Source organism: Mchenga conophoros, linkage group LG17 (assembly GCF_057382185.1).
Source record: "Mchenga conophoros isolate Kocher_MC1m ecotype Shallow Benthic linkage group LG17, M_conophoros_male_GT1.1, whole genome shotgun sequence".
In the NCBI taxonomy this organism is placed as follows: Eukaryota; Metazoa; Chordata; class Actinopteri; order Cichliformes; family Cichlidae; genus Mchenga; species Mchenga conophoros.
The window spans coordinates 25,289,195-25,310,990 of record NC_140542.1 but is presented as its reverse complement, the minus strand read 5'-3'; the positions used below and the strand labels follow the sequence as shown (position 1 = coordinate 25,310,990).

Sequence of the window (21,796 nt, the reverse complement as noted above, 5' to 3'; positions counted from 1 at the left end):
TCTCTCCCCCTGTGATGCTGCAGCTCCTGTAGGCTCTTCAGTCTCCAGTAAACAGCAGTCATGGCGACAGTGGTCCAACCGCTCACACTGGATCGAGGTAAGGCGCTCGGAGCTTTGCAGTCTGTGCATGTCACCGGAGAGATTATTTCCCCCCCCCCAAAACTTGAGCGAGGATTTGGTTAGATTCTGATGTTTTTTGGTGTGTGTGTCCAGCTCGGATTTCCTACACATCGTCTGCGCGAGTCGCTATTTCAAGGCAATATGAGCTCTGGCTTTTCGAAATAAAAGCCCGTCGGTTCCGTCCGTGTATTTTTCCAGACCGGAGCGCTCAGTTCTTTCGTCAAACTACCGAGGGGGTTTCTGCGAGCACGAACATCTTGAAATTAATACCCTTAAACCACTTACAAGGCGTCCCGTTTAATTTCATCTGTATTATGTAACCCCTTTGGCAACATTGTCCCGTTGAAGCTCGCTTTTTGATCTTCATCTGGCGGAGACAATAACGCTCAAATCCTAAAGCGCCTTGACACGAAAAATCTACTTTGTTAGACGGGAGATAACTTCTCAGGCTATCTGAACTGGACAGGTGCAAGACTGGCTGATTGGTTCCCTCATCAGGGTGTAGATGTTGTGTTTTGTACTTGTTGGAAGCGGTGTGCAAACAAACCGCAGTTGAGGGTTAATGTCCTGTGATGTTGCCTATAGCCTGTTTTGTTTTCATCTCAGTTAGCGTTCAGAGCTGTTAGTAATTACAGACTTTGTAACTTAGACACACATTAGTCCCCTGATCTCATTCATAAGATACAATAATAATGCATGCAGGCTGAAAAAATGTTCAGTTTCCCACCTAAAGATGCTGTACAGATATTTAAAATACACTAAGGTCTCTCGTAATATCATAGTAATTCCTCTGGGAGATTTGAGGAAGTACAAAATGTCCTGTACACTTGAGAAGATGCCCTTTACAACTCAACACTTTCATCTTAAAGGAGTCTATTTTTGAGGTCACTTTGAAAAATCCTCCCAGTCGCACATTCAGACCAAATGCAGATCCGCTGGTGAAATGTAATATTGCGCAAGCCTTGCATAGGGAATGGATACCGTCAAATATAGAGAAAGCAGACACCTTAACGCTTTACTCTGTGCCAAGTAAAGCCAGCGTCAGCTCTCCTCCCAAACCACATGAGGGAAGTATATAAATACTCTTTATTAATTATTCTGCAGGGATTAATCTGACTGATGTCACTTGTTATTGGTGATTTAAGTAATTAACCACATTAACATCTACTGCTAAAGTATACTATTTTTTCCCCTTCCGTATGTTCAATTTGTTCTTCAGTGAAATTTAATGTCTGAGGGCAGTGAAGCTTTACAGGTGCACAATCTGCTGGGAAGCTGCAGAAGTGCTGTACACGCAGAGTTAATGAAATGAGCCACAGATTGAATCCAGCAATGAGATAAACAATGCAACCTAAGCTTTTCCCACCCATGTCTCATAGTAGACTATAGATTTATTTTTAAAAAAGGAGGCTCTGCTAAGCTGATAAATAGATTTTTAAACAGCAAGGCAAGGAGCAATGTCCTGCAACTTGATAAATTGTCAGCATTCAGCCATGTCTGATCTTAGTCATTTGCTTGGGCAGTGACTCAGCTGTGACCTTCGTGTGTACACACGGGGCCTGATCCATACCCACAATCTGGAAAATGCAGCTGTAATGGCACAAACAGTAGTAATGATAGTTTCACGCAGGAGCTGTCAGAGCCAGGCAACATTATAGGCTTCCTGTCCTCGGATCCTGCCACTTTGGTGAAAACACTATAATTGCTAATGAAAAGGTGCACTCCTCTCGTTTTTGGGTGGAGGCTTTTGCTGCCGGGTTGCTGAGTTTGTCAAATGCACGCAGGGAGAAAAGGAACAGAGATGTTCATTTCGAGAGCTCCCACTTGGCTTGCAGGGTCACAGCAGGATGAAAAGATATTACATCATTGGCCTTCCTGTTATTGTCAAAGGAAATGACTGTGATAAGCAAGCACCGTAGAGAACAATGGATTTGAACTTCGCTGTATAATTTTTAAAAAAGCCTTTTATTCTCAGTAGATCTGGCATTTATGTAAGTGCAAACTGACACACACCGGAGATGAAAACCTTTCTGTATGAAACAGTGAGAGCAGAGGGCACTGTGACTGAAACTTCCAGAGATAAATTTAAACATCTATTAGGTACGGCTATGTTTCAGGACCCAAATGCAGGACCCAGAGACAATGGAATGAACTAAGTAAGGCAGCTTTATTGCTGTAGCTTGAAAGCTCAAAGAAAAAACAAGGATACAAAAAACCAGAAACTCCCACAAGGTTAAAACTAGAACCAACAGAACAGGAAACAAGGACTGCAAAGATAGCATGAGTGGACGATGCAACAACGAGCAGAGTAAGACTGAGGACTAAAATACACATAGGATAACGAGAGGATGGGCAACAGGTGGCAACATAGCTGGACCTAATGCAGACTAACGGGACAGGGGAAACGAAACTGAGTGCACTATACACTAGAGACGAGACTGTCAAAATAAAACAGGAAGTATGATAAACATGGAGATGAAGACTAATCACACAGGCTTGACTCGGGGACTGGGGAGAAACAGACGTGGGGAGATGACTGACTGAGGAGACAGAAAGGGAACATCAGACACAGAGACAAGAGAAAAACAAACATGAAAACGAGACTAAACACACGAGAAGACTAGACAATGCGGAAAAAACTCGAAAACCACACAGAACCAAAGCATACTTTATACATGACATAAATATAACTATGAACCTAAGAATCACATAGAATATTCAAAAAATAAACTGCATATTGTTCAGAAACTTAGTACCAGTACCATGACAACGCCGGCAAGCTGCATGTTTCCAGTGAAATGCTTACTCGCTGATGGCAGGATAATGCTGGCCACGTTCTCCATTTCAGTTTTGTGTGTTAATCTGTGTTACTTGTTAACTGGTTGTGTTTTTTTGTGTCATATTCATTATTTTATAATGGTCTGCCTGGTCCAGAATTCAGCTCAAAAAACATTGAACTAATAAAGCTCATTTGCTGAATTGTAGTCCTTCCTTTTAATTGCATTAAAGTCCTTCACTTTATAAAAAATGTCTGGAATGCCAGCAGGGTTGACCACTCTGTGTCTAAAACACTGCTTGTGTAGACATCTGTGAGATTACGGCCTCAGTAAACACTTTCCTGATGAGTTTCTGGACTCGGTTACTAATTTCAGGATGTATTGATTAAAACATGAAGTCAGTTTTGTACGATATTGCCATTATTACAGTCAGAGAGGGGGATTGTCTATACTCGTTAGCTAATGACTTGTAATTTTAAGTTGCTATCCAGTGAGTATAAAGTGTTCTTAGTTTCACAGTAAGATCCTCTAATCACTGGTTACCTCTTGTTTTAAAACACAAAGATGGTGACGGTGACAAAGGATCCATCACCAATCCATGATGTAATGGCATCTACCGCTAACTTTCATTTAGAGTCTTTAATTGAGCAAAAAGTTGATGGAGATTTTCATCAGTTTAACCAGTGAATGATGTGCAGTAGACGCCTGGCATTATGTAGTTGGTGTTAACAATTGTAGAACAAGGAACGTGGTGTGGAAGTCTCCCCTCAAAAGCCCCCACTGTTTGCAGTTTTCCGAGCTAACAAGTTAACCCCGAACCTGTGGTTGGAAGATTAGATGTTTGTTCCTAGCTCTTCTGCACCACATGCTATGGGATGAAGACACTGATCGGTTCTTTATCCCCACCAGTCTGTTCATTTAGAAGCTGCAAAGCAATCTTTATTCGTCCCTCACTTTGCTGCCATTGTTCATTTCAACCCCAAACGAGTTGGTGATTACGCCTGGGCTTCACGCGCATTTCCACAAACCCAATTGTTGGATATTGCACTGACCATAGCTAGAAGGAAGATTTTAACTCTTTACACTCACTCTAATATCCATGCTGTATCTGTTTTAGTTAGTACAAATTCTCCATTCCCCCGAATACAAAAACATAGATGTAAAATTGTTGAATTTAGCTGCTTGTTACAGAGGTTTAGGGTGGCCGTGGATTAGAAGGTAGATTTAGAGAAGGTCATTTACCGATCAGAAGGTTAGTGGTTCGATCCATGGGTGCTCCTGCCAAAGTATCCTTGGGCAACAATCTGAACTCTGAGTCGTTCCCATTGTGAAAGTTAGATGAGACTAGATTACAAAAGTTAGATAAGATAAGTTAGATGGAAAGTGCTTAGACAGAGAAAAAAGTGTTTGTGTGAATGGGTAATGACACATGTTACACAAAGCATTCTGATTGGTCAAGCAGAGTAGAAAAAGTGCTATTTAGGAAGTAGTCCATTTGCCATTTACAGGTTGAAACTGTGTTAGGGGTGAATGCATTGGTTTATCATTGTTAGAAGATTGCGGTTATGTTCCTTATACCTACAGCTGTACAGCATGTACAAGAAAGTGGTTTCTCAGCAGTGCATTTCTTCCTGCGAGGTCGTGATCAGTTCAAATGTCAACAGTAGAAGGAACCCGTTATGAATCATTTTGTTTTTCCTCACTGTGTTGCAGGGACCTTTGGAATAGAACATTTTTTTATACAGTTTATGTCTTCTTGTCTTAGCACAGTGAAATGAATAACTGCAAGATCTGAGAGATCGTTGTGAGTTCATCCATTTGCGGCTAGAACATATTTCCATCACATCCACTCATGCACATGGCTGTGTTTAAGGGATTAAGGAGGTGCTGACAAGCTGACGTCACTTATAGCTGTCTATATTTTAAATGGCCTCCTGTTAATGCAGAAATAAAGGTTCTCTCAGTAATTGTCTTGGAGGGACATTGCCCAGTAATTACCCAGGATGAAGACGACAATAAGAGTGTGATGTTTTCTGGCTCTGTTTTCGCCACAGGCTCCTGCAGGAGCCATTACCCTTCTAGGAGTGATTTATTTCTTGTGGAATCGCTGCAGTTGGACAAATTAAAGCTTATTCTCTTGGCATGAGGAGAGAACTTGGTTGTCCCATTTTTTTGTATTCAGACTGTGATTTCTTTTGTTTTTATCACTGCCTTTAGCAGCAGAGTTGCCAAGGGCACCCAGGTCAAAGTGGCAGCGGCAGATGGCAAGGGCTTTTCAGGACAACTTACTCCCAGATGCATGACATCTGGATAGCATTTCTCAGGGTACAAAGGTGCGATTCCCGTCAGAGAAAGGTCATTAGAGACTTTTTCTGCCTGTCACCCTCCGAGATGGAAAGCAGCATTTCATTTAGAGTTAGTATTTGAAAAGAGGATCGCAGGTTTAAATCTCAGCGTTGCAGTTTAATAAACGCAGACAGACGCGGACGTGTTTATTTACATTGTTGCAGTTTTGTCAAACTGACACTTTTAATACTGAAAATGGATTAGGCTAAATTTTGTAAACTGCTATAAATGACTAATTATGTCAGGAAATGGGAACAGAGCCCAGTGCAAAAATATTCCCTCAACAGTGTTGTGGAGCGTTGAAGCCTTTATTACGTGTTACTGTGGCTTTGTTCAGCTCTGTGCCTTTTCTCTAATCAACAAATGATGAGGATGACCTTTTTTAGTCACAGCCTGATGTTTTCAGGGTATAATGCCACACAGACAGTGGCAGCTATATAATCATTTTATACCGCAATATTTGTTTTAGATACTTTTTTACATTGTAAAATTTAAAATGAGAAATATTGAACTACTGTTCTAGGAAAGGGATTACATCATGTGTTCTGTTCAATATATAAGTTGCTGGTTTGTCTAGAAGCTGCATTCATCTCCAATCAATACTCCAGATACTTGCTGATTGGTGACAGCATATTGATAAAATATTTCAAGAACTTCAGTCATCCAAAATAACTAGAGCTAGCAGAATTTGCCAAAAGGTAAGACCCAGTATTTGTCAGAGAATTAAATCATTCAAATGCTCCAAAAGATGCTAACAACATAGACATGGTTAAGAGGTCCAATGTACACCTCTAGAAATAGCAATGTAAACAAGCAAGCTAGTAGTTAGCTTGCTAACTATTAGCTAGCTAATAGTTAGCTAGCTAATAGCTAGCTATTAGTTAGCTATTAGCTAGCTAATAGTTAGCTCTAGTCATTTTCTAATATTAGGCTGTTAGTTTATATAACCTCAATTCCCAAAAGTTGGGGCTTTATGGATTATAAATAAATACAGAATATCATAGAGTGAAAAATTAGAATAGAATAGAATTCAACTTTATTGTCATTGCACATGCACAGGTACAGGGCAACGAAATGCAGTTTGCATCCATCCAGAAGTGCTTTAGTGATATAGATATATTACAATATATATTAGCAATAATATAGATATGTGAGTATATTACAGAAATGGGTCTATTATGGTATGTTATAATGTACACGGTATGAAGTATGTTGTGAATATTCTATAACTATAAGTATGTACAGGCTGTAGTGAGTACAAGCTATGTACAGGATATGAACAGGATATAAATATGAAAAACTATACAGAATATGAAATAAATAACTTTACAGAATCTGGGATATACAGCTATACAGAAATGGGAACTATGCAAGTTGTAAACAGTTGTAGGATTAAAGATTATCGAATGTACAGAATGATTATTTACACAGAGCTATACAGTAGTGCAGTTAAGATAAGTGAGGGTGTAGATAGTTTCTACAGAGGCTATATAAAGTGCTAGTGGTTGTGAGTGGTGGTTCAGTCCATGTTATTATTGTGTTTGAGGGTACAGTTGTCCATTGTGGGTGTGTGTATGTTCAGTCCATGAGTTTAACGTGGGTCAGATGTCAGGAGGCAGAGTTCAGGAGTCTGACAGCTGTGGGGAAGAAGCTGTTCCGGTACCTGGTGGTCTTAGTCCGGAGGCTCCTGTGGCGCCTCCCAGAGGGCAGGAGGGTGAAGAGTCCATGTGATGGGTGACTGGGGTCTTTGATGATTTTCCCAGCCCTTTTCAGACACCGCTTCCTGTAGATGTCTTTTATGGCAGGAAGTGGTGCTCCGGCGATGCGCTGGGCAGTTTTCACGACCCTCTGCAACGCCTTCCGGTCCGAGGCAGAGCAGTTCCCGTACCAGACTGTTATACAGTTGGTCAGGATGCTCTCGATGGTGCAGCGATAGAAGTTCACCAGGATGTCTGAGGACAGGTGGTTCTTCCTCAGAGTCCTCAAGAAGAAGAGGCGCTGGTGAGCCTTCTTGACCAGCTTGGAGCAGTTGGTCGTCCAGGTGAGATCCTCGGAGATGTGGACTCCCAGGAACTTGAAGCTGCTCACACGCTCCACAGCCGTCCCCTTAATGTGGATGGGTGGATGTGGGTCAGCATTCCTCCTGTAGTCCACGATGAGCTCCTTGGTCTTCTCGGTGTTAAGCAGCAGGTTGTTTCTGTCGCACCACTCAGCCAGACGATCCACCTCCTCCCTGTAGGCGGCCTCATCGTTGTCACTGATGAGGCCAATCACCGTGGTGTCATCTGCAAACTTAATGATGGTGTTGGAACCATCAGCAGGTCTGCAGTCGTGGGTGAAGAGGGAGTAGAGGAAAGGGCTCATCACACAGCCTTGTGGTACACCGGTGTTCATTGTGATGGTAGATGAGCAGCGGTTATCCAGCCGGACATGTTGGGGGCGGTTGGTCAGGAAGTCCAGTAACCATTTGCAGATGAGGGAACTGATACCCAGGTCTGTCAGTTTCCTGATGAGTTGTGAGGGGTGGATTGTATTGAATGCTGAACTGAAGTCTATAAACAGCATTCTGGCGTAGGTGTTGTTGTTGTCCAGGTGTGAGAGGACAGAGTGCATTGCGATGGAGACTGCATCCTCTGTGCTCCTGTTCCGGCGGTATGCGAATTGGTGGGGGTCCAGGGTGGGGGGGAGACAGGATTTGAAGTGTGCTAGGACCAGTCGCTCTAAGCACTTAGTGATGATGGGGGTGAGTGCTACTGGGCGGTAATCATTGAGGCAAGATGGGTTGGAGTTTTTGGGTATCGGGACGATGGAGGTGGATTTGAAGCAGGCCGGTACCACAGCGTGGGCCAAGGACAGATTGAATATGTCTGTGAGCACTCCTGCAAGCTCCCCAGAAAACGCTCTGAGAACACGCCCGGGGATGCCATCAGGGCCTGCAGCCTTGTGGACATTGATCCTGCTCAGCACCGCTCCTACATCGGTGGGGGAGAGAGTCATAGGTTGGTGGTCTGGCGTCATGTCTGCTTTGGTTGTGGTTGTGGGGTTCCCTCGCTCAAAACGAGCATAAAAGTTGTTGAGCTCGTTGAGGAAGGAGACATCAGAGGATGCGGGGGAGGGTTTGGTGGTCCTGTAGTCTGTGATGGTCTGGAGTCCTTGCCACATGCGTCGGGGGTTGGAGTTGGAGAAGTGTTCTTCTACCTTCTTTTTGTAATGGTGTTTGGCTTTTTTGATGCCCTTCTTTAGATTAGCCCTGGCTGTACTGTAGGCGTGTGCATCTCCTGACCTAAAGGCAGTGTTGCGGGCCTTCAGGAGGAGACGAACATCCCGGTTCATCCAAGGCTTCTGGTTGGGGTACATGGTGATCCGTTTCTGGGTGGTGACACTGTCTGTGGTTTTGGAGATGTAATCCAGTACAGATGAGAAAAATTACTGGAAAAATTAGCGATAGAAACCAAAACTGTTCTTTGTACCAGGCGCCTCTAAATGTGTTTATTTATGTTTAAAGTTGGGCATTGTAATAGGGAGTCTGTGGAGATTGACTCACTTATAGAGTTAGCCTAAAGTGGAAGTTAGAGGAACTGCAGTTTTGGTACTTATAATTTTTTTTTCTCTTGTTTTCATCTTTGGAGCTCGGCACTTATAACACAATCTATCAACAAATCCTCAGCTGGGATCTCTTACAATGCTATAATCAGTTTCTTCCACTGATTATGTCCCTGTTCAGCAGTTTTCCTTATTCTCCTTCTCTGTTTAATTTTAATTAGTTAGAAAGTCAAGAAAGATGAAGCTGAAAGAAAAAGTAATAGTGAAAGTCGATGAATTTACATGCCTGGGGTTAAATTCTCAAAGCAATGGATGGTTCACAAGAGCGGTGAAGAACAAAGTGGAGGCAGGGTGGAGTGGGTGGAGACGAGTGTCAGGGGTAATTTGTGGTAGAAGGATAGCACAAAGATTGAAAGGGAAGGTTTACAAGATGGTAGTGAGACCTGCGATGATGTGTGATTTAAAGATGGTGGCACTATCATAAAGACAGGAGGCGGAGCTGGAGGTGGCAGAGTTAAAGACGTTAAGATTATTATTGGGGGTGATGGGACGGGCAGGATTAAAAATGCATCAGAGGGACAGCTCAGGTTGAGCAGATTGGAGGGAAAGTAAGAGAGGCAAGGCTAAGATGGTGTGGACATGTAAAGAGGAGGGATAGTGGATATACTGGAAAACAGATGTTGAAGATGGAGCTGCCGGGCAGGAGGAAAAGAGAAAGACCACACAGGAGAAGAAGATGATCAGGTGGAAGTAGATCATCTGCTGTGGTGACCCCTAAAGGGAGCAGCCTGAATAAGAAGAAAGAAAATCAAGAAAGAACAGCTAGATATGGCCAAGACTTTGTATTTGCCTTTGTAAAAAAATTAGTCATTTTCAAGTAGAACTGCTTGGCCAGGCTCAATTATATTCAACTTGATGTAACTTGAGGTAACAAGTTCAGCTACAATCAAGTTATCCATTTTTTTAAACAAATAAAAGCTTCCTTGGTACTTTTATATTATTAAAAATGTTTTTCTTTCAAATATGATTAAAAGCAGACCAAAAGTGAACATCATCACCAGTGACCCAGAGCGATAGGAAATTTCAATGTAAAGTTCAGATCTCAATTATCTCCCAGTCTCTTTGTGAATACAGCTGGCACACTTTGCTCAAAGTTTTCCGGTCACGTTCATGTAGGATCTCGCACTGAGATGTGAAAAGGAATACTACGTGAATCTCTCTGGATAGTGAAAAAGCCTTTGCCTGGGTATTTGAAGTCTGTTTGAAGCGCTAGACTCCCTTGAACTGATGATATCAGAGCATAAAAGCACAGGAAAGACTCGGTAATAAAATCTGTCTTGTGCAGTTGAAAATAATCCACATTTTAGTGGCTTTAATGCTGCAATTAATGTTGTTTTGGTGGGTTTTTTAGAGACCTTCATAAATGTTACTGCACAGAGTGAAAAAATTAGTTCTGAGAAAATTTAGTCTACTTATACTCCTGACAGCTACATAGCTATAGAAAACTTGGGCTGGATGACTTTGGAGCCTTTGTTCAGTCAGTAACTCCTACAGCAATCAAGGTGGGGGCGAAAGTGTAAGAGAACAAATAATCCTGCCAGCCAAGAATCAAACTTGGGACTCGCTGCTCGGGGCATTTGAGGCCTACCCACTCAGCTATCAGGTCACCCAGAACTCGGCTCGTTTAATTAGTAAGTATCACTAATGAGAATGCCCTCATCCTTCGTATAGCAGAGGGAAATTAACTGCTGACGGGATCTCTCCTGGTGTCATCACTCTTTATAATATGGCAGCAGTACATTACACTGTAACTGCATCTTGATGGTCATTTACTCCGACCAATGTCACTACTCCTCATAGAGATGCTCTGTAATTACAACCCATGGTTTTCCTTTGCACTTCGGAACACCTTCTTGTTTTATTTTTCTGGCAGATAATTAGAGAGAAAGATACTTTTTCTTGTGTCATTATTCATAAGAAAAAATATCCACATTTAGATACAGCAACATCAACACCCTTTCTTCTTACTTTGGAGAAGAATCTGTCAGAGTACACAGTGAGAATGACTTAATTGCATACCATCTGTTTGCCTCAGAGATATGCAAAATTTGACAGTCTTGCACGTCTCAACGAAGTAGAATTTTCATTGAAATGAGTGTAAAAAATTTTTTTACAGATGTTGAACACATCTGGGCACATTGAACCCCCCCCCCAGCATAAATTTGTGGGGTTTTTTGGTTTGTTTCTTTTTTTAACTTTGGAGTAAAAGTCAGTAAAATCCAGAGTTGAATGGTGGTGAATTGCATTTTTAGGGAAAACACTCATTTGGGCCACGATCCCCGTGAAGTGTAGCGTTAGCAGATGTCTTTAAATGAACGAGAAGGAATGCAGAAATCAAAGGCAAGGGCTCACTGTGCTGATTTAATGTACAGGTAGAAAAGGCAAAGCATGTGGACACAAAGGCGAGAAAAGAGGCATGACGAGGCCGACAGGCAGAAACTAGAAGGCTGAGAGTTGTTGAGCGTGAAGGAAAGGATTGGTTGTCTCCACCAAATGGTTTAGAAGTGGACCAGGAACATGTATGTGCATGTGGGGGGTCAGGCTGATGATGAGAGATGAGTAATAGTTATTAGTTGTTATGTTTTTTTGTTTATTCCATTTTAGTTAATGCAATAGGGAGACATCCTTCGGTCCCCTATGAATCCCAGTTCCTCCCCTTTGTCCAAAGACACTCCTGTTAGGTTAACTGGTGTCTTTAAAATGGCTATAGGTATGAATGGTTGTCTGTCTTTCTGTATTAGTCCTACAACAGACTGATAACCTGTCCAGCGTGTACCTCTCACCCTATGACAGCCGGGATAGGCTCCAGCCTCAGCGCAACCCTGAAATGGATAAACAGAAAAAAAATGAACCAGATGCTAAAGCGGTGATTTTCTGGTCATTGTTTATTTTATTTTTCTGCTATGACTTTTAGTTATTAGACAAAAAACAATTCACAAAGTTCCCACATAAAAAGTCATCGACTCACAGTTTCTATAACCATGTGTGCCAGTGCGTTTTGACTGACAAAGACTAAAGCTTGAGACATTTCATTTACTTTAGTCAGCCTTCTAAGCATAACAGATTGTTTTTTCTTAAGCTTAGTTCTGACTTGATCGATCCACTCATCCTATACCTTTGGCTCTTCAGCTGGGTAAAATACACTTATAGGTTCTAGTCATCTGTTTGCAAACAGGCTTATTGCCTATCTTGACAGCTCTATGGAGACTTTATAGTTGCAAGATTGACTGTGTATGCCTGACGTGTGCACACACACCAGCACCCCCAACTTCAAAGCCCTTCCCTCAGATGTTAGTAAAACACGTTAAATCTGGTAGTTTTCACGTGTGTTGTTATTGTATAACCGTGGTGGTTAGTCAAGGATGGAATTGCATTTCCTATACTACCTCCAGCTGAAGTTTATTCATAGACCTTGCATGTAACAGGAATGCCATGTGGGCGTTGAGCGTATACTTGGTGTTATCTTGAACTATGCTTCATTTGTTTTGTCAGCCTTTTTTGCTCAGTTGCAAGTAAAACATTTGATAATTATGGTCTTTTGCCACTGTTATGTCACTGTTATAATAGAGGTCACTAAGCTGATTTGCCCCCCTCTGTTGCACTATTAGGTAATGTAATATGTCATTTCACTGCACATCTGATTTGGGAGTGATTTCCTGGTGATGTGACGTAACTATGATCCCCTGCGGTCATCTCAGCTGCTTTGTCATGGAAAAAAAAAATCACCCTTCAGTGCCTCCTCTCTGTGGGTTTCCTCTGATCCGTCACACAGCTCATCTAACGGGGCCCACTTTCACATTTAGCACACACAGAGCAGTGCACAGTGAAGCGTGACCGTGGGACATTTGTGCTTAAATATGTGTGGTTCATTTGAATCACAGTGGCTGAACTAAAGAAATAAACAAAGCGGGCAATGCGATCTGCAGGACATAATCCATCACACTGGTCCCACTAATTCACAGCACATATCACTGGAAGCATCAAAGAGGAAACGTGCCTGTGCAGCGCGAGCAGACATTTCGTTATCTCTGGTTTGAGGCGTGTGGCTATCATTTACGTTACATTCAGATTTGTATGTCCACCTGCAATTATATCATCTTGTAATGGCAGAAGATGAAGGGCATGGCAAACATGGACTCACAGTATTTCAGTTTTTACTCTCTAGAGCTTACATTGCACAATTTAATTGCATTTAAACTGTGGCAGCTTCTCTGTTTGATGCAGAGCTTCTGAAATTTAAAATACCCCCCCGATTCGAGCTGGAAAGATTATATCAGGAAATGGGAAGGCATCACTTGTGATCAACGAGATGAAAGCACTGGCAGAAATGTCTGCAACATCAATCTTTGAAGTCAAGTTCCGAATGCCTAGTGAAAGTATTTGATGCGGATAAGGAAAATGGTGCTAATGAGCATGTGGAAGTCAATAATGGCAGAGGGGGGGGGGGATATCTGGATGGCCCTTGACCTGCATGTAATTAGAAAGAAATGCTCGTAAACCTCTGAGACCGTTGCCCTTGCTGCTTGGAAGTGTACCAAGTCATTATGAGCTATTCAGAATCAGTGTTTTGTTTTTTTTTATATTCAGGCGTACGAGTAACCTTTAGTATTCACCTTGATAAAATATATATATGTGTTAGTGCTGCATGCTTAAGAATGTATTGGCACTTTAAAAAGTGTTATATGGGTATAAACAAACTGCTTTTATACCTGTCGTTAAAGTTTTAAGGCAAAGTTTGCCGTATTTTAAGTAGTAATTCCCACTCCTGTTTTTCAAGGGAGACCTGACCATTGCAAGTTTAGCTGTAGGGAATTAAATTTTGAAAAAAGTTTCAGTGTTTGCAAAACACAAAAAAAGAATGTTTTATTCACCCCAGTGGTTTTTTTGGCAGGGTGGTTGGGCGTATTCGATAACAGGAGAGGTTAAATTGACCATGTGACGTACAAAACGATAAATCTCTCTCAGTAACACAGACTCATGCCAGCCCTGAGAGAGGACAGAAGAATTAATGTTATGTTCTCTTATAACTTAACTGGTAAGTAACGACGCCTTCTTTAGTCGTAGGAATTTACTTTAATAACCAGTCTAAGGAAAACAAGGCGCAGGCATATCAATGCGCGCATACACCACACTTTGTGTTCTACACTCAATAACAGAAAGTAGTGCCACAAACTATAAACTGATTTTACTAAATACATAACAGTTCCTCCCATCCAACCTTGATGAACACAATAGGTACCAAACAATCAAAATATTTCAGATAATGTTGTAAACCAATAATTTAACTTGAACTGAAATATGACACCTACTCAGTGATTTACAACATGTCTACGCCAGACTAAGTTGGCTCCAACATCTACAGTATATGTCAGTGGTCCGGTCCGTGACAGGATCGTGCCAGGCTGCCATTTCTGACTTGGGTCTCTGTAGTCCCTGGCGAGAACTTTTTGTCCGGCATTGAAGAATCTAGTTTTGTTTCTTGTTGCGTCCACCATGGAAGACTGTTTGTCTTGGACATTCTTGCGAATGTCTGGTTTCAGCAAATCTAGACGTGATCTCAGATTTCGTCCCATGAAGAGCATTGCAGGTGTGTGTCCAGTTGTTGCATGGGTGGCGTTCCTGTAAGCCAGTAAGAAATTGTCTATTTTCTGTTGTAGCGGCTTCCCCTCTGTGCGACTGGCTTTCATTGACCGCTTGAAGGACTGAATGAACCGTTCGGCTTGTCCATTTGTTGCAGGATGATGGGGAGCTGAAGTGATATGTCGTATGCCGTTACTCCGAAGGAAACACTGGAACTCCTCTCCAGTAAACTGACGACCATTGTCACTTACGAGCTGTTGTGGCAGACCTGTGCGTGCAAACAGTGACCGAAGGCTATTGATCGTGCTGGCAGCTGTTGCTTGCTTTACGGGGAAGATTTCTGGCCATTTTGAGTGAGCATCAACCACAACTAGGAACATTTGGTCCATAAATGGGCCAGCATAGTCTATATGGATGCGTTGCCATGGAGCGGATGGCCACTCCCACGCGTGTACAGGTGCTGTTTGAGGCTGGCGCAGCGTCTGCTGACAACCAGTGCAGGATTTTGCCATGTTCTCTATTTCACAGTCAAGGCCTGGCCACCAAACATAGCTTCTAGCAAGAGATTTCATCTTAACCACACCTAAATGTCCAATGTGCAGTGAGTCCAGTACCGTTGTACGTAGTTTGGGTGGCAGGATGACACGAGTTCCCCACATAACACATCCTTGGCAAACGGATAGTTGGTCTTTGCGGGTGGAGTACGCAGAGAACTGAGTGTCAGTGCAGGACGGCCAACCATTCACAGTAAAATCGTATACTTTGGACAAGATTGTGTCTCGGCTCGTTTCCCTTTTCACCTGAGCACTTGTGACAGGTAGGGGTTCCATTTGTGTAACGTGAAACACAGTAGCTGGATCAGTCAGTTCTTCAGTGGGTTGCATGTGTGGAAGACGTGAAAGTCCATCTGCATTTCCATTTGACATTTTGTTGCAGCAGAGAGTTCAGCGGGTGCAGAACTGTTGAAAGGTTTGGTAGAAACTTGTGGTAATAATTAATTAAGCCCAAGAAAGAGCGCAGCTGACTCACATTTTTAGGTTCTGGTGCCTTCAGGACTGCTTCAACTTTGTCCTTGGTTTTGTGGAGCCCATGTCTGTCGATCTTGTGTCCACAATACTCAATGGCATCCTTAAAGAACTCACATTTGTTTTTGTTTGCTCTCAGTCCATATTTTTCTAGCCTGGCCAGGACTGCTGTTAGGTTAGCCAGATGAGTCTCCTCATCAACACCAGTGACGATTATGTCATCCAGAAAACACTGTGTTCCTGGAATGTCTTGTAGGACCTGATCCATGGCACGTTGCCATACTGCTGGGGCACTGGCAATACCAAATACCAGTCTGTTGTACTGATATAGGCCTTTGTGAGTGTTTATTACCAGATATTTTCTGGATGTCTCTTCTACTTCCATCTGGAGATAAGCCTGGGCAAGGTCAATTTTTGAAAAGTGTTTGCCACCTGCTACTGCTGTGAATATGTCTTCTATCCGTGGAAGTGGGTATTGATCTATGCGGAGAACTGGGTTCACTGAAACCTTAAAATCACCACAGATCCGCACACTGTCACTTGCTTTCTTGCTTACTGATACTATTGGTGTAGCCCAATCTGACCATTCCACCTTGGTGAGTATTCCTTGCTCTTCCAAGCGTTGAAGCTCTGCTTCAACTTTAGGGCGTAGAGCATAAGGTACAGGGCGTGCCTTGTGGAATCTTGGTTTTGCATTGTCCTCTAGTATGATCTGTGCTTTAATATTTTTCAGGGTGCCGATTCCATCTTTGAACACCTGGGCATGGTTATTAAGGATCTGTTTCAGTCTTTCATCTACAGAATTTGCACTCAGGCCTCGTTTCAGTCTCATTGACTTTATTTCTTTCCAGTTGAGGCGGATGTGTTTCAACCAGTCACGCCCAAATAATGGCACACCTCCATTTTTCAGAACATAAAGTTCCAGGTTGCATTTCTTTTTCTCATATTCCACTTTCACTTTTAGTTTTCCCAGAGGAGTTATTCTTTCACCTGTGTACGTTTTCAGTTTCACCGAGGTGTGCTTCAGTTTCAGATTGGGGAATTTGCTTCTATAATCTTCATATGAAATCAGTGAGAGAGCAGACCCGGTGTCCAGTTCCATCTGTAACTCAATCCCTTGTATTTTAGGTGTGAGCCATATTGCATCGTTATCTTTCTCTTGCATTGTGTACAGTTCCAGGCATGCCAAATCCTCCTCAGAATCAGTTGGCTCTGACTCGTTTACTTCATGCAGCTTTCTGTCTCTTTTCCACATTTTGTTTTTCTTTTTATCATACTGCTTTGATTTACACATTTTCTGTATATGCCCCTTTTTGTTACATTGCAGGCATTCTTTCTCTTTAAACCAGCAATTAGCAGCGTCATGTGACTTCTTGCCGCATCTGAAGCACATCGGTAATTTGTTATTGCGCTGCGGATATATTTTGTTTACAGAACACGGCTCCGTGCCTTTTCCCTGAAGCTCTCCGGCATCTTTTGCTGCTGTCTCCATCGATATCGCTATCTCTAATGCACGGTGCAAAGTGAGGTTATCCTCTGTGAGAAGTCGTTTCTGTGTGCCTTCATTGTTCATGCCGCAGACGAAACGGTCTCTCAGCGCATCTGACAGCCCCTCCCCGAACTGACAGTGTTCCGACAGCCGCCGGAGTTCCGCGATGTACTCCGATGTGGACTCATTCTTTAGTTGATTTCGTTTATGAAATCGGAAACGTTCGGCTATAACCAGTGGCTTCGGTTGGAAATGTTTTTGGAGCACTTCTGTGATCTCCTTGAAACTTTTGTCAGCTGGTTTGATCGGTGTGATGAGGCTGCGCAACAAGTTGTATGTTTTCGCTCCCATCACACTCAGTAACACAGCAACTTTCCTCTCGTCCTCTACTTTATTAGCTCGACAATACTGTTCAACTCTCTCTACGTATGTTGTCCAATCCTCTGTGCCATTATCAAAAACGTCCATTTGTCCAACGCCTCCTGACATTTTTCGGTATTTTTATAAGCGTCCTTCACTTAAAATAATTGATGTTACTCACGTCCTCTCTTTAGCCAGGCAGGTGAGCTAGCATCCACACGGAGGGTTAGTTGTTTTGGCCCTAACCGTTTTTCGTGTCTTTTTGGCCACTTTCACAAGGATTTCCCCCTCTCTGTCGTCCAATGCACATCGGGGATCCGTTTTAATCCTCGTCGCCAGTCTGTTATGTTCTCTTATAACTTAACTGGTAAGTAACGACGCCTTCTTTAGTCGTAGGAATTTACTTTAATAACCAGTCTAAGGAAAACAAGGCGCAGGCATATCAATGCGCGCATACACCACACTTTGTGTTCTACACTCAATAACAGAAAGTAGTGCCACAAACTATAAACTGATTTTACTAAATACATAACAATTAAGAACAAAGTTTAATTAAGCGGGCGCAGGCTGGCGTCCAACCAAATCGTCGGCCAAGTACAAAAGGTCACAAACAAGCCGAAGTGTCCAAAAAAGGGCGAGAAGGGGTCCAAAAATAAACAGGGCAGGGCAGAAAACAGGCGTAAAGACCAGAATATCAATTAGAGATCGGACAGGTGACAGATTAAAGGAAAATAAACACCATCAGGTGTCTTCACCATGTGAGCACTCGGAATAACTTTGTATTGATATGCAGTGACCTTTTCGTGTAAGAGGACAGGAGGAACCTAAGCATGCCAGCACAATGTCCCTGAATGCATAACACCTCACAGCAGGAGTCAAGAATTCAGATTTTAGATAACATCCCGTTTTAAAGACCCGCAACTTCCACATCAGAGTGTTGTTTGTAACTTGGTTCCTCTTTTTTTTTTCCAACTGACTTTTATTTTTGGTTTTGAGTGACAGCCCTGTGTAACTAATGCCATAACCCGAAGTGTCACACACTGCTGCCAAAGGAAACCTTGTGCTTAACCGACACGTGCAAGAAACTTTGACAACGCTTCATTATTCCAGCAATAAGACACGTCCAACTGTTTTTAGTCCTTTTTTTTTTTTTTTTTTTTTTTTTTTTTTAAAATAAAATCAGAAATATGGTGTTTGGAAACTGTGGGATCCCAACTAAAGCCCAGAGAGCTGCTAGGCTTCTAATACTGTAGCATAAACCCTCCATAAGTGTGTCGACTCAGCATGGACAACACTGAATAAGCGAAGCATTGAAGAAAGCACGAGATCCTCACTGCAGTGTATTTATTTTGCTCAACTGCTAACATGTGTCTCGTTAAATCTGTGTTTAACGCTTCTTAATTAGAGACGCTTCCGCTGTTGTTGTCATTTTATTTCTTATTATTTTCAGTTACATTTTTGTGCCGAATGAGAGAAAGAAACTGCAGGCATAGGGGCAGTAACAGTAGGGGCTTGGTGTACAGTCCCTCTGGGGATGAGAAGCAGGTGTGAAGGTAAGTGCAGAGCTGAGGTGATTGGAACAGGCGGGAACATGCTGAAGGCTAACGGTGCTTGGACTGGGAGTGATAGAATCTTTAATGTTCGACAGACAAAACACACCAGGAAAAATAGCAAAAATGCAGCTGCTGTCTTTAAATGAAACTCTTGGTTATTAGATTAATGGCTAATTCACACCACTGTTTGCTCTAAATAAGCCCGTATTAAATGACTGGACTGTCGCTTGCATGCCTTGTTCTCGTGATGGGAACTGACCCCTGCAATTTCAAGAAAATCAATAAAATTCTCAGTGCTTTATTACAGAGTGCTTGAAATAGAAACAGGCAGAGGGGGTAGCCCTGACAGCCAATTGGCTATAGCTCATACCACATGGGCGGAAGTGCTTTGAGGAATGAGTCCCCGATTTGATTTACAGCCAGCTGGATTCTTACCATGTCTCTCCCCTGTTCTCTTTCCCCATATTTCCTGTCCGTCTAATAACAGCACAATGCCCCCAAATGACCTTTTAAAGAAATAGAAACTGTACATTTCACATTACCTTATATAGTATTCGCAGGGGTCAGAGCTCAGTACTGCTTCTTTTCTTACCTCCCGCTGGCTTGCATGCAGCAAAAGCCTTTCAGTCTGTCATCTGCTTTGCTGAATTGCTCAATATTCCCAGAATTCAATACCAGTGTGTGTGTGTGTGTGCTGGTATTACTCATATAGTGGGGAAGGAGAATCTGTTAAGTACAAGTTAAACTTGTAGGGATCTGAGTCTCCTTTGGAAGCAAAAACCAAGCCCCCTTTATATGAATCATGAAATTTTAGGTTGAAGACGGAAACTGTTTTCACATGTGAGCTCAGGAAAATGTCAGGACATTTAGGTCAGGGATGTTAAACTCATTTTACATCATAGGCCACATACAGCCCACTTTAATCTTAAGTGGGCCGGACCAGTGAAACTCCCCTTTCTGTCAGTATAAAGGAGTTTAATTATACATTTAATCCTTGAGATATCTTAATATTAGAAAAAGGGGTGCAATTTCGAATGTATGTCTCAGTTTTTTTTCAATATGGTAGAGAAATGCTGCTGCGGTAAATGTCAGAAATTTGTCACCAGGACTCTGAAATTGTAAGAAATAAACGTGTCAAATTACAAAAACGTGAATCCATGTGTACAGTGGATGGATACACAGTGTATTCTGTGTATCCGTTGTAAATAATAGAAATTATAAAGGGAGAAAAAAAACTTTTCCTTGGTTTTTTATGTATTACCCAGTTACTTTGGTGTAGCGTGTGGGAGGTCTTTGTCAGTAAAGATAAAGCTGTAAAACATTGCACCTTCCAATGATGTTCAATGGGGTCGGGCTGGAGTCTTCATCAGGACGTGTCTGGCCCCCCGGGCCTTATCTTTGACACCTCAGGTTTAGGTTGTGATACTGTCAGACTTTTTCTTTGTCACATGTTGATACTCTGTGTGGTTTTAGACAGGGGATCTGACTAGAGCTTGCAGGAAGCAGAAAGCAGGATGATTGGGAAGCCAACAAAATGAAGATGGTTCAGTGTGCAAAGCATCATGCATTTGTCTTCTGGCATTCAACTCAATATTAAGCTTAGGGCAATAGTGCATGTGTGTAAATGGCTATGGTTTTTTTTTTTTAAGTGGTTTTTTTATACCAAAGAAACCTGCATGGAGCTATAATACATAGTTGAGCCTTAAAATGAAGGGGACACAGCCTATTAAGTATAGAATAGTCTAAGTATATATTATTTACTTTACTACATATCACTGCTCAGTGGGTTATTTATGGTTCATTTATACTTAGAATTTCTGACTTTTTGCATTTTGCTAAATTATAATAGAGCACTTCACTCTCAGACTGCTCACAGACGGCTTACTTGTGATTCCTAGAGTTTTTCCTTCCTACTGTTGCCAAGCGCTCGCTTGCTGTCTCATTGTTGGGGTTTCTCTCTACACTGTATATTGTATGGCCTTTACCTCACAAAATAAAGGGTCTCGAGGTAACTGTTTTTGTGATTTAGAGCCGTATAAATAAAACTGAATTGAATTGGATTTTCTCAGTCTCTCATATCATTGTGGAGGAATTTTGGTCCCACTCTTCTTTACAGCATTGCTTCAGTTCATTGACGTTCACAGGTCTATGCACAGCTCGATTAAGGGCCTGTCACGTCATTTCATTCAGGCTGAAGTCTGGACTTTGACTGGGCTGTTGCTGCACCTTGATTCTTTTCTTTTTCAGACATTCTGTTGTAGATTTGCTGCTGTGCTTGGGATCATTGTCCTGTTGCATGACCCAGTTAAAACTTTGCCTGTCAGGCAGATGGCTTCACATTTGACTGTAGAACACTTTGGTGTATAGAGGAGTTTGTGGTCGACTCAATGACTGCAAGGTGGCAACATCCTGTGGCTGCAAAACAAGCCCAAACAATCAGTCCTCCAGCACAGCGCTTGACAGTGGATATGAGGTGGCTGTGCCACAGTGCATTATGGGCAAACATCTGTCCAAAGGACATTGTTCTAGACGTGCTGTGCATTGTTCAGATGCAACTGTGTAAACCTAACCTGTCCTGCCATGTTCCTTTTAGAGAGAATAGACTTTCTCCCAGCAACCGTTCTACTGTCATGAACTTTAACATTTAACTTGCTGACTGAGGCCTGTAGAGTCTGCAGTATAGCCTTCGGGATTTTATTTTATTTTATTTTGCAGCCTCTCTAAGCATTACATGGTCTGACCTTGGGGTGATTTTGCTTGGTTCACCATTCCTGGAAAGATTGTGGCATTGGGTTATCACACACCTGAGTGCTCTTGACCAGCAAACTGCCAAAACCTCTGCTTTTATAGAGGTGCTCACACTTGCTGATACTGAATTATTCAAACGCATTTAGTTAGCAGCAGCTGGTTGCTGCTTAACTTTTTAATTGCTATGGAAGCAGT

At 42.3% G+C, this 21,796-nt stretch overlaps 1 protein-coding gene across 2 annotated transcripts in view; it reads left to right on the top strand.

Annotated features, from left to right (window-relative positions):
• lin7a (lin-7 homolog A (C. elegans)) overlaps window positions 1-21,796 on the top strand; it is a 51,566-nt gene continuing 29,770 nt past the window's right edge. For both annotated transcript variants that reach the window (XM_085251979.1, XM_085251980.1), the window contains exon 1: window positions 1-97. In XM_085251979.1, coding sequence (XP_085108105.1) covers window positions 61-97 — 37 coding nt within the window. In that variant the 5' untranslated portion in view covers window positions 1-60. The remainder of the gene's footprint in view (window positions 98-21,796) is intronic.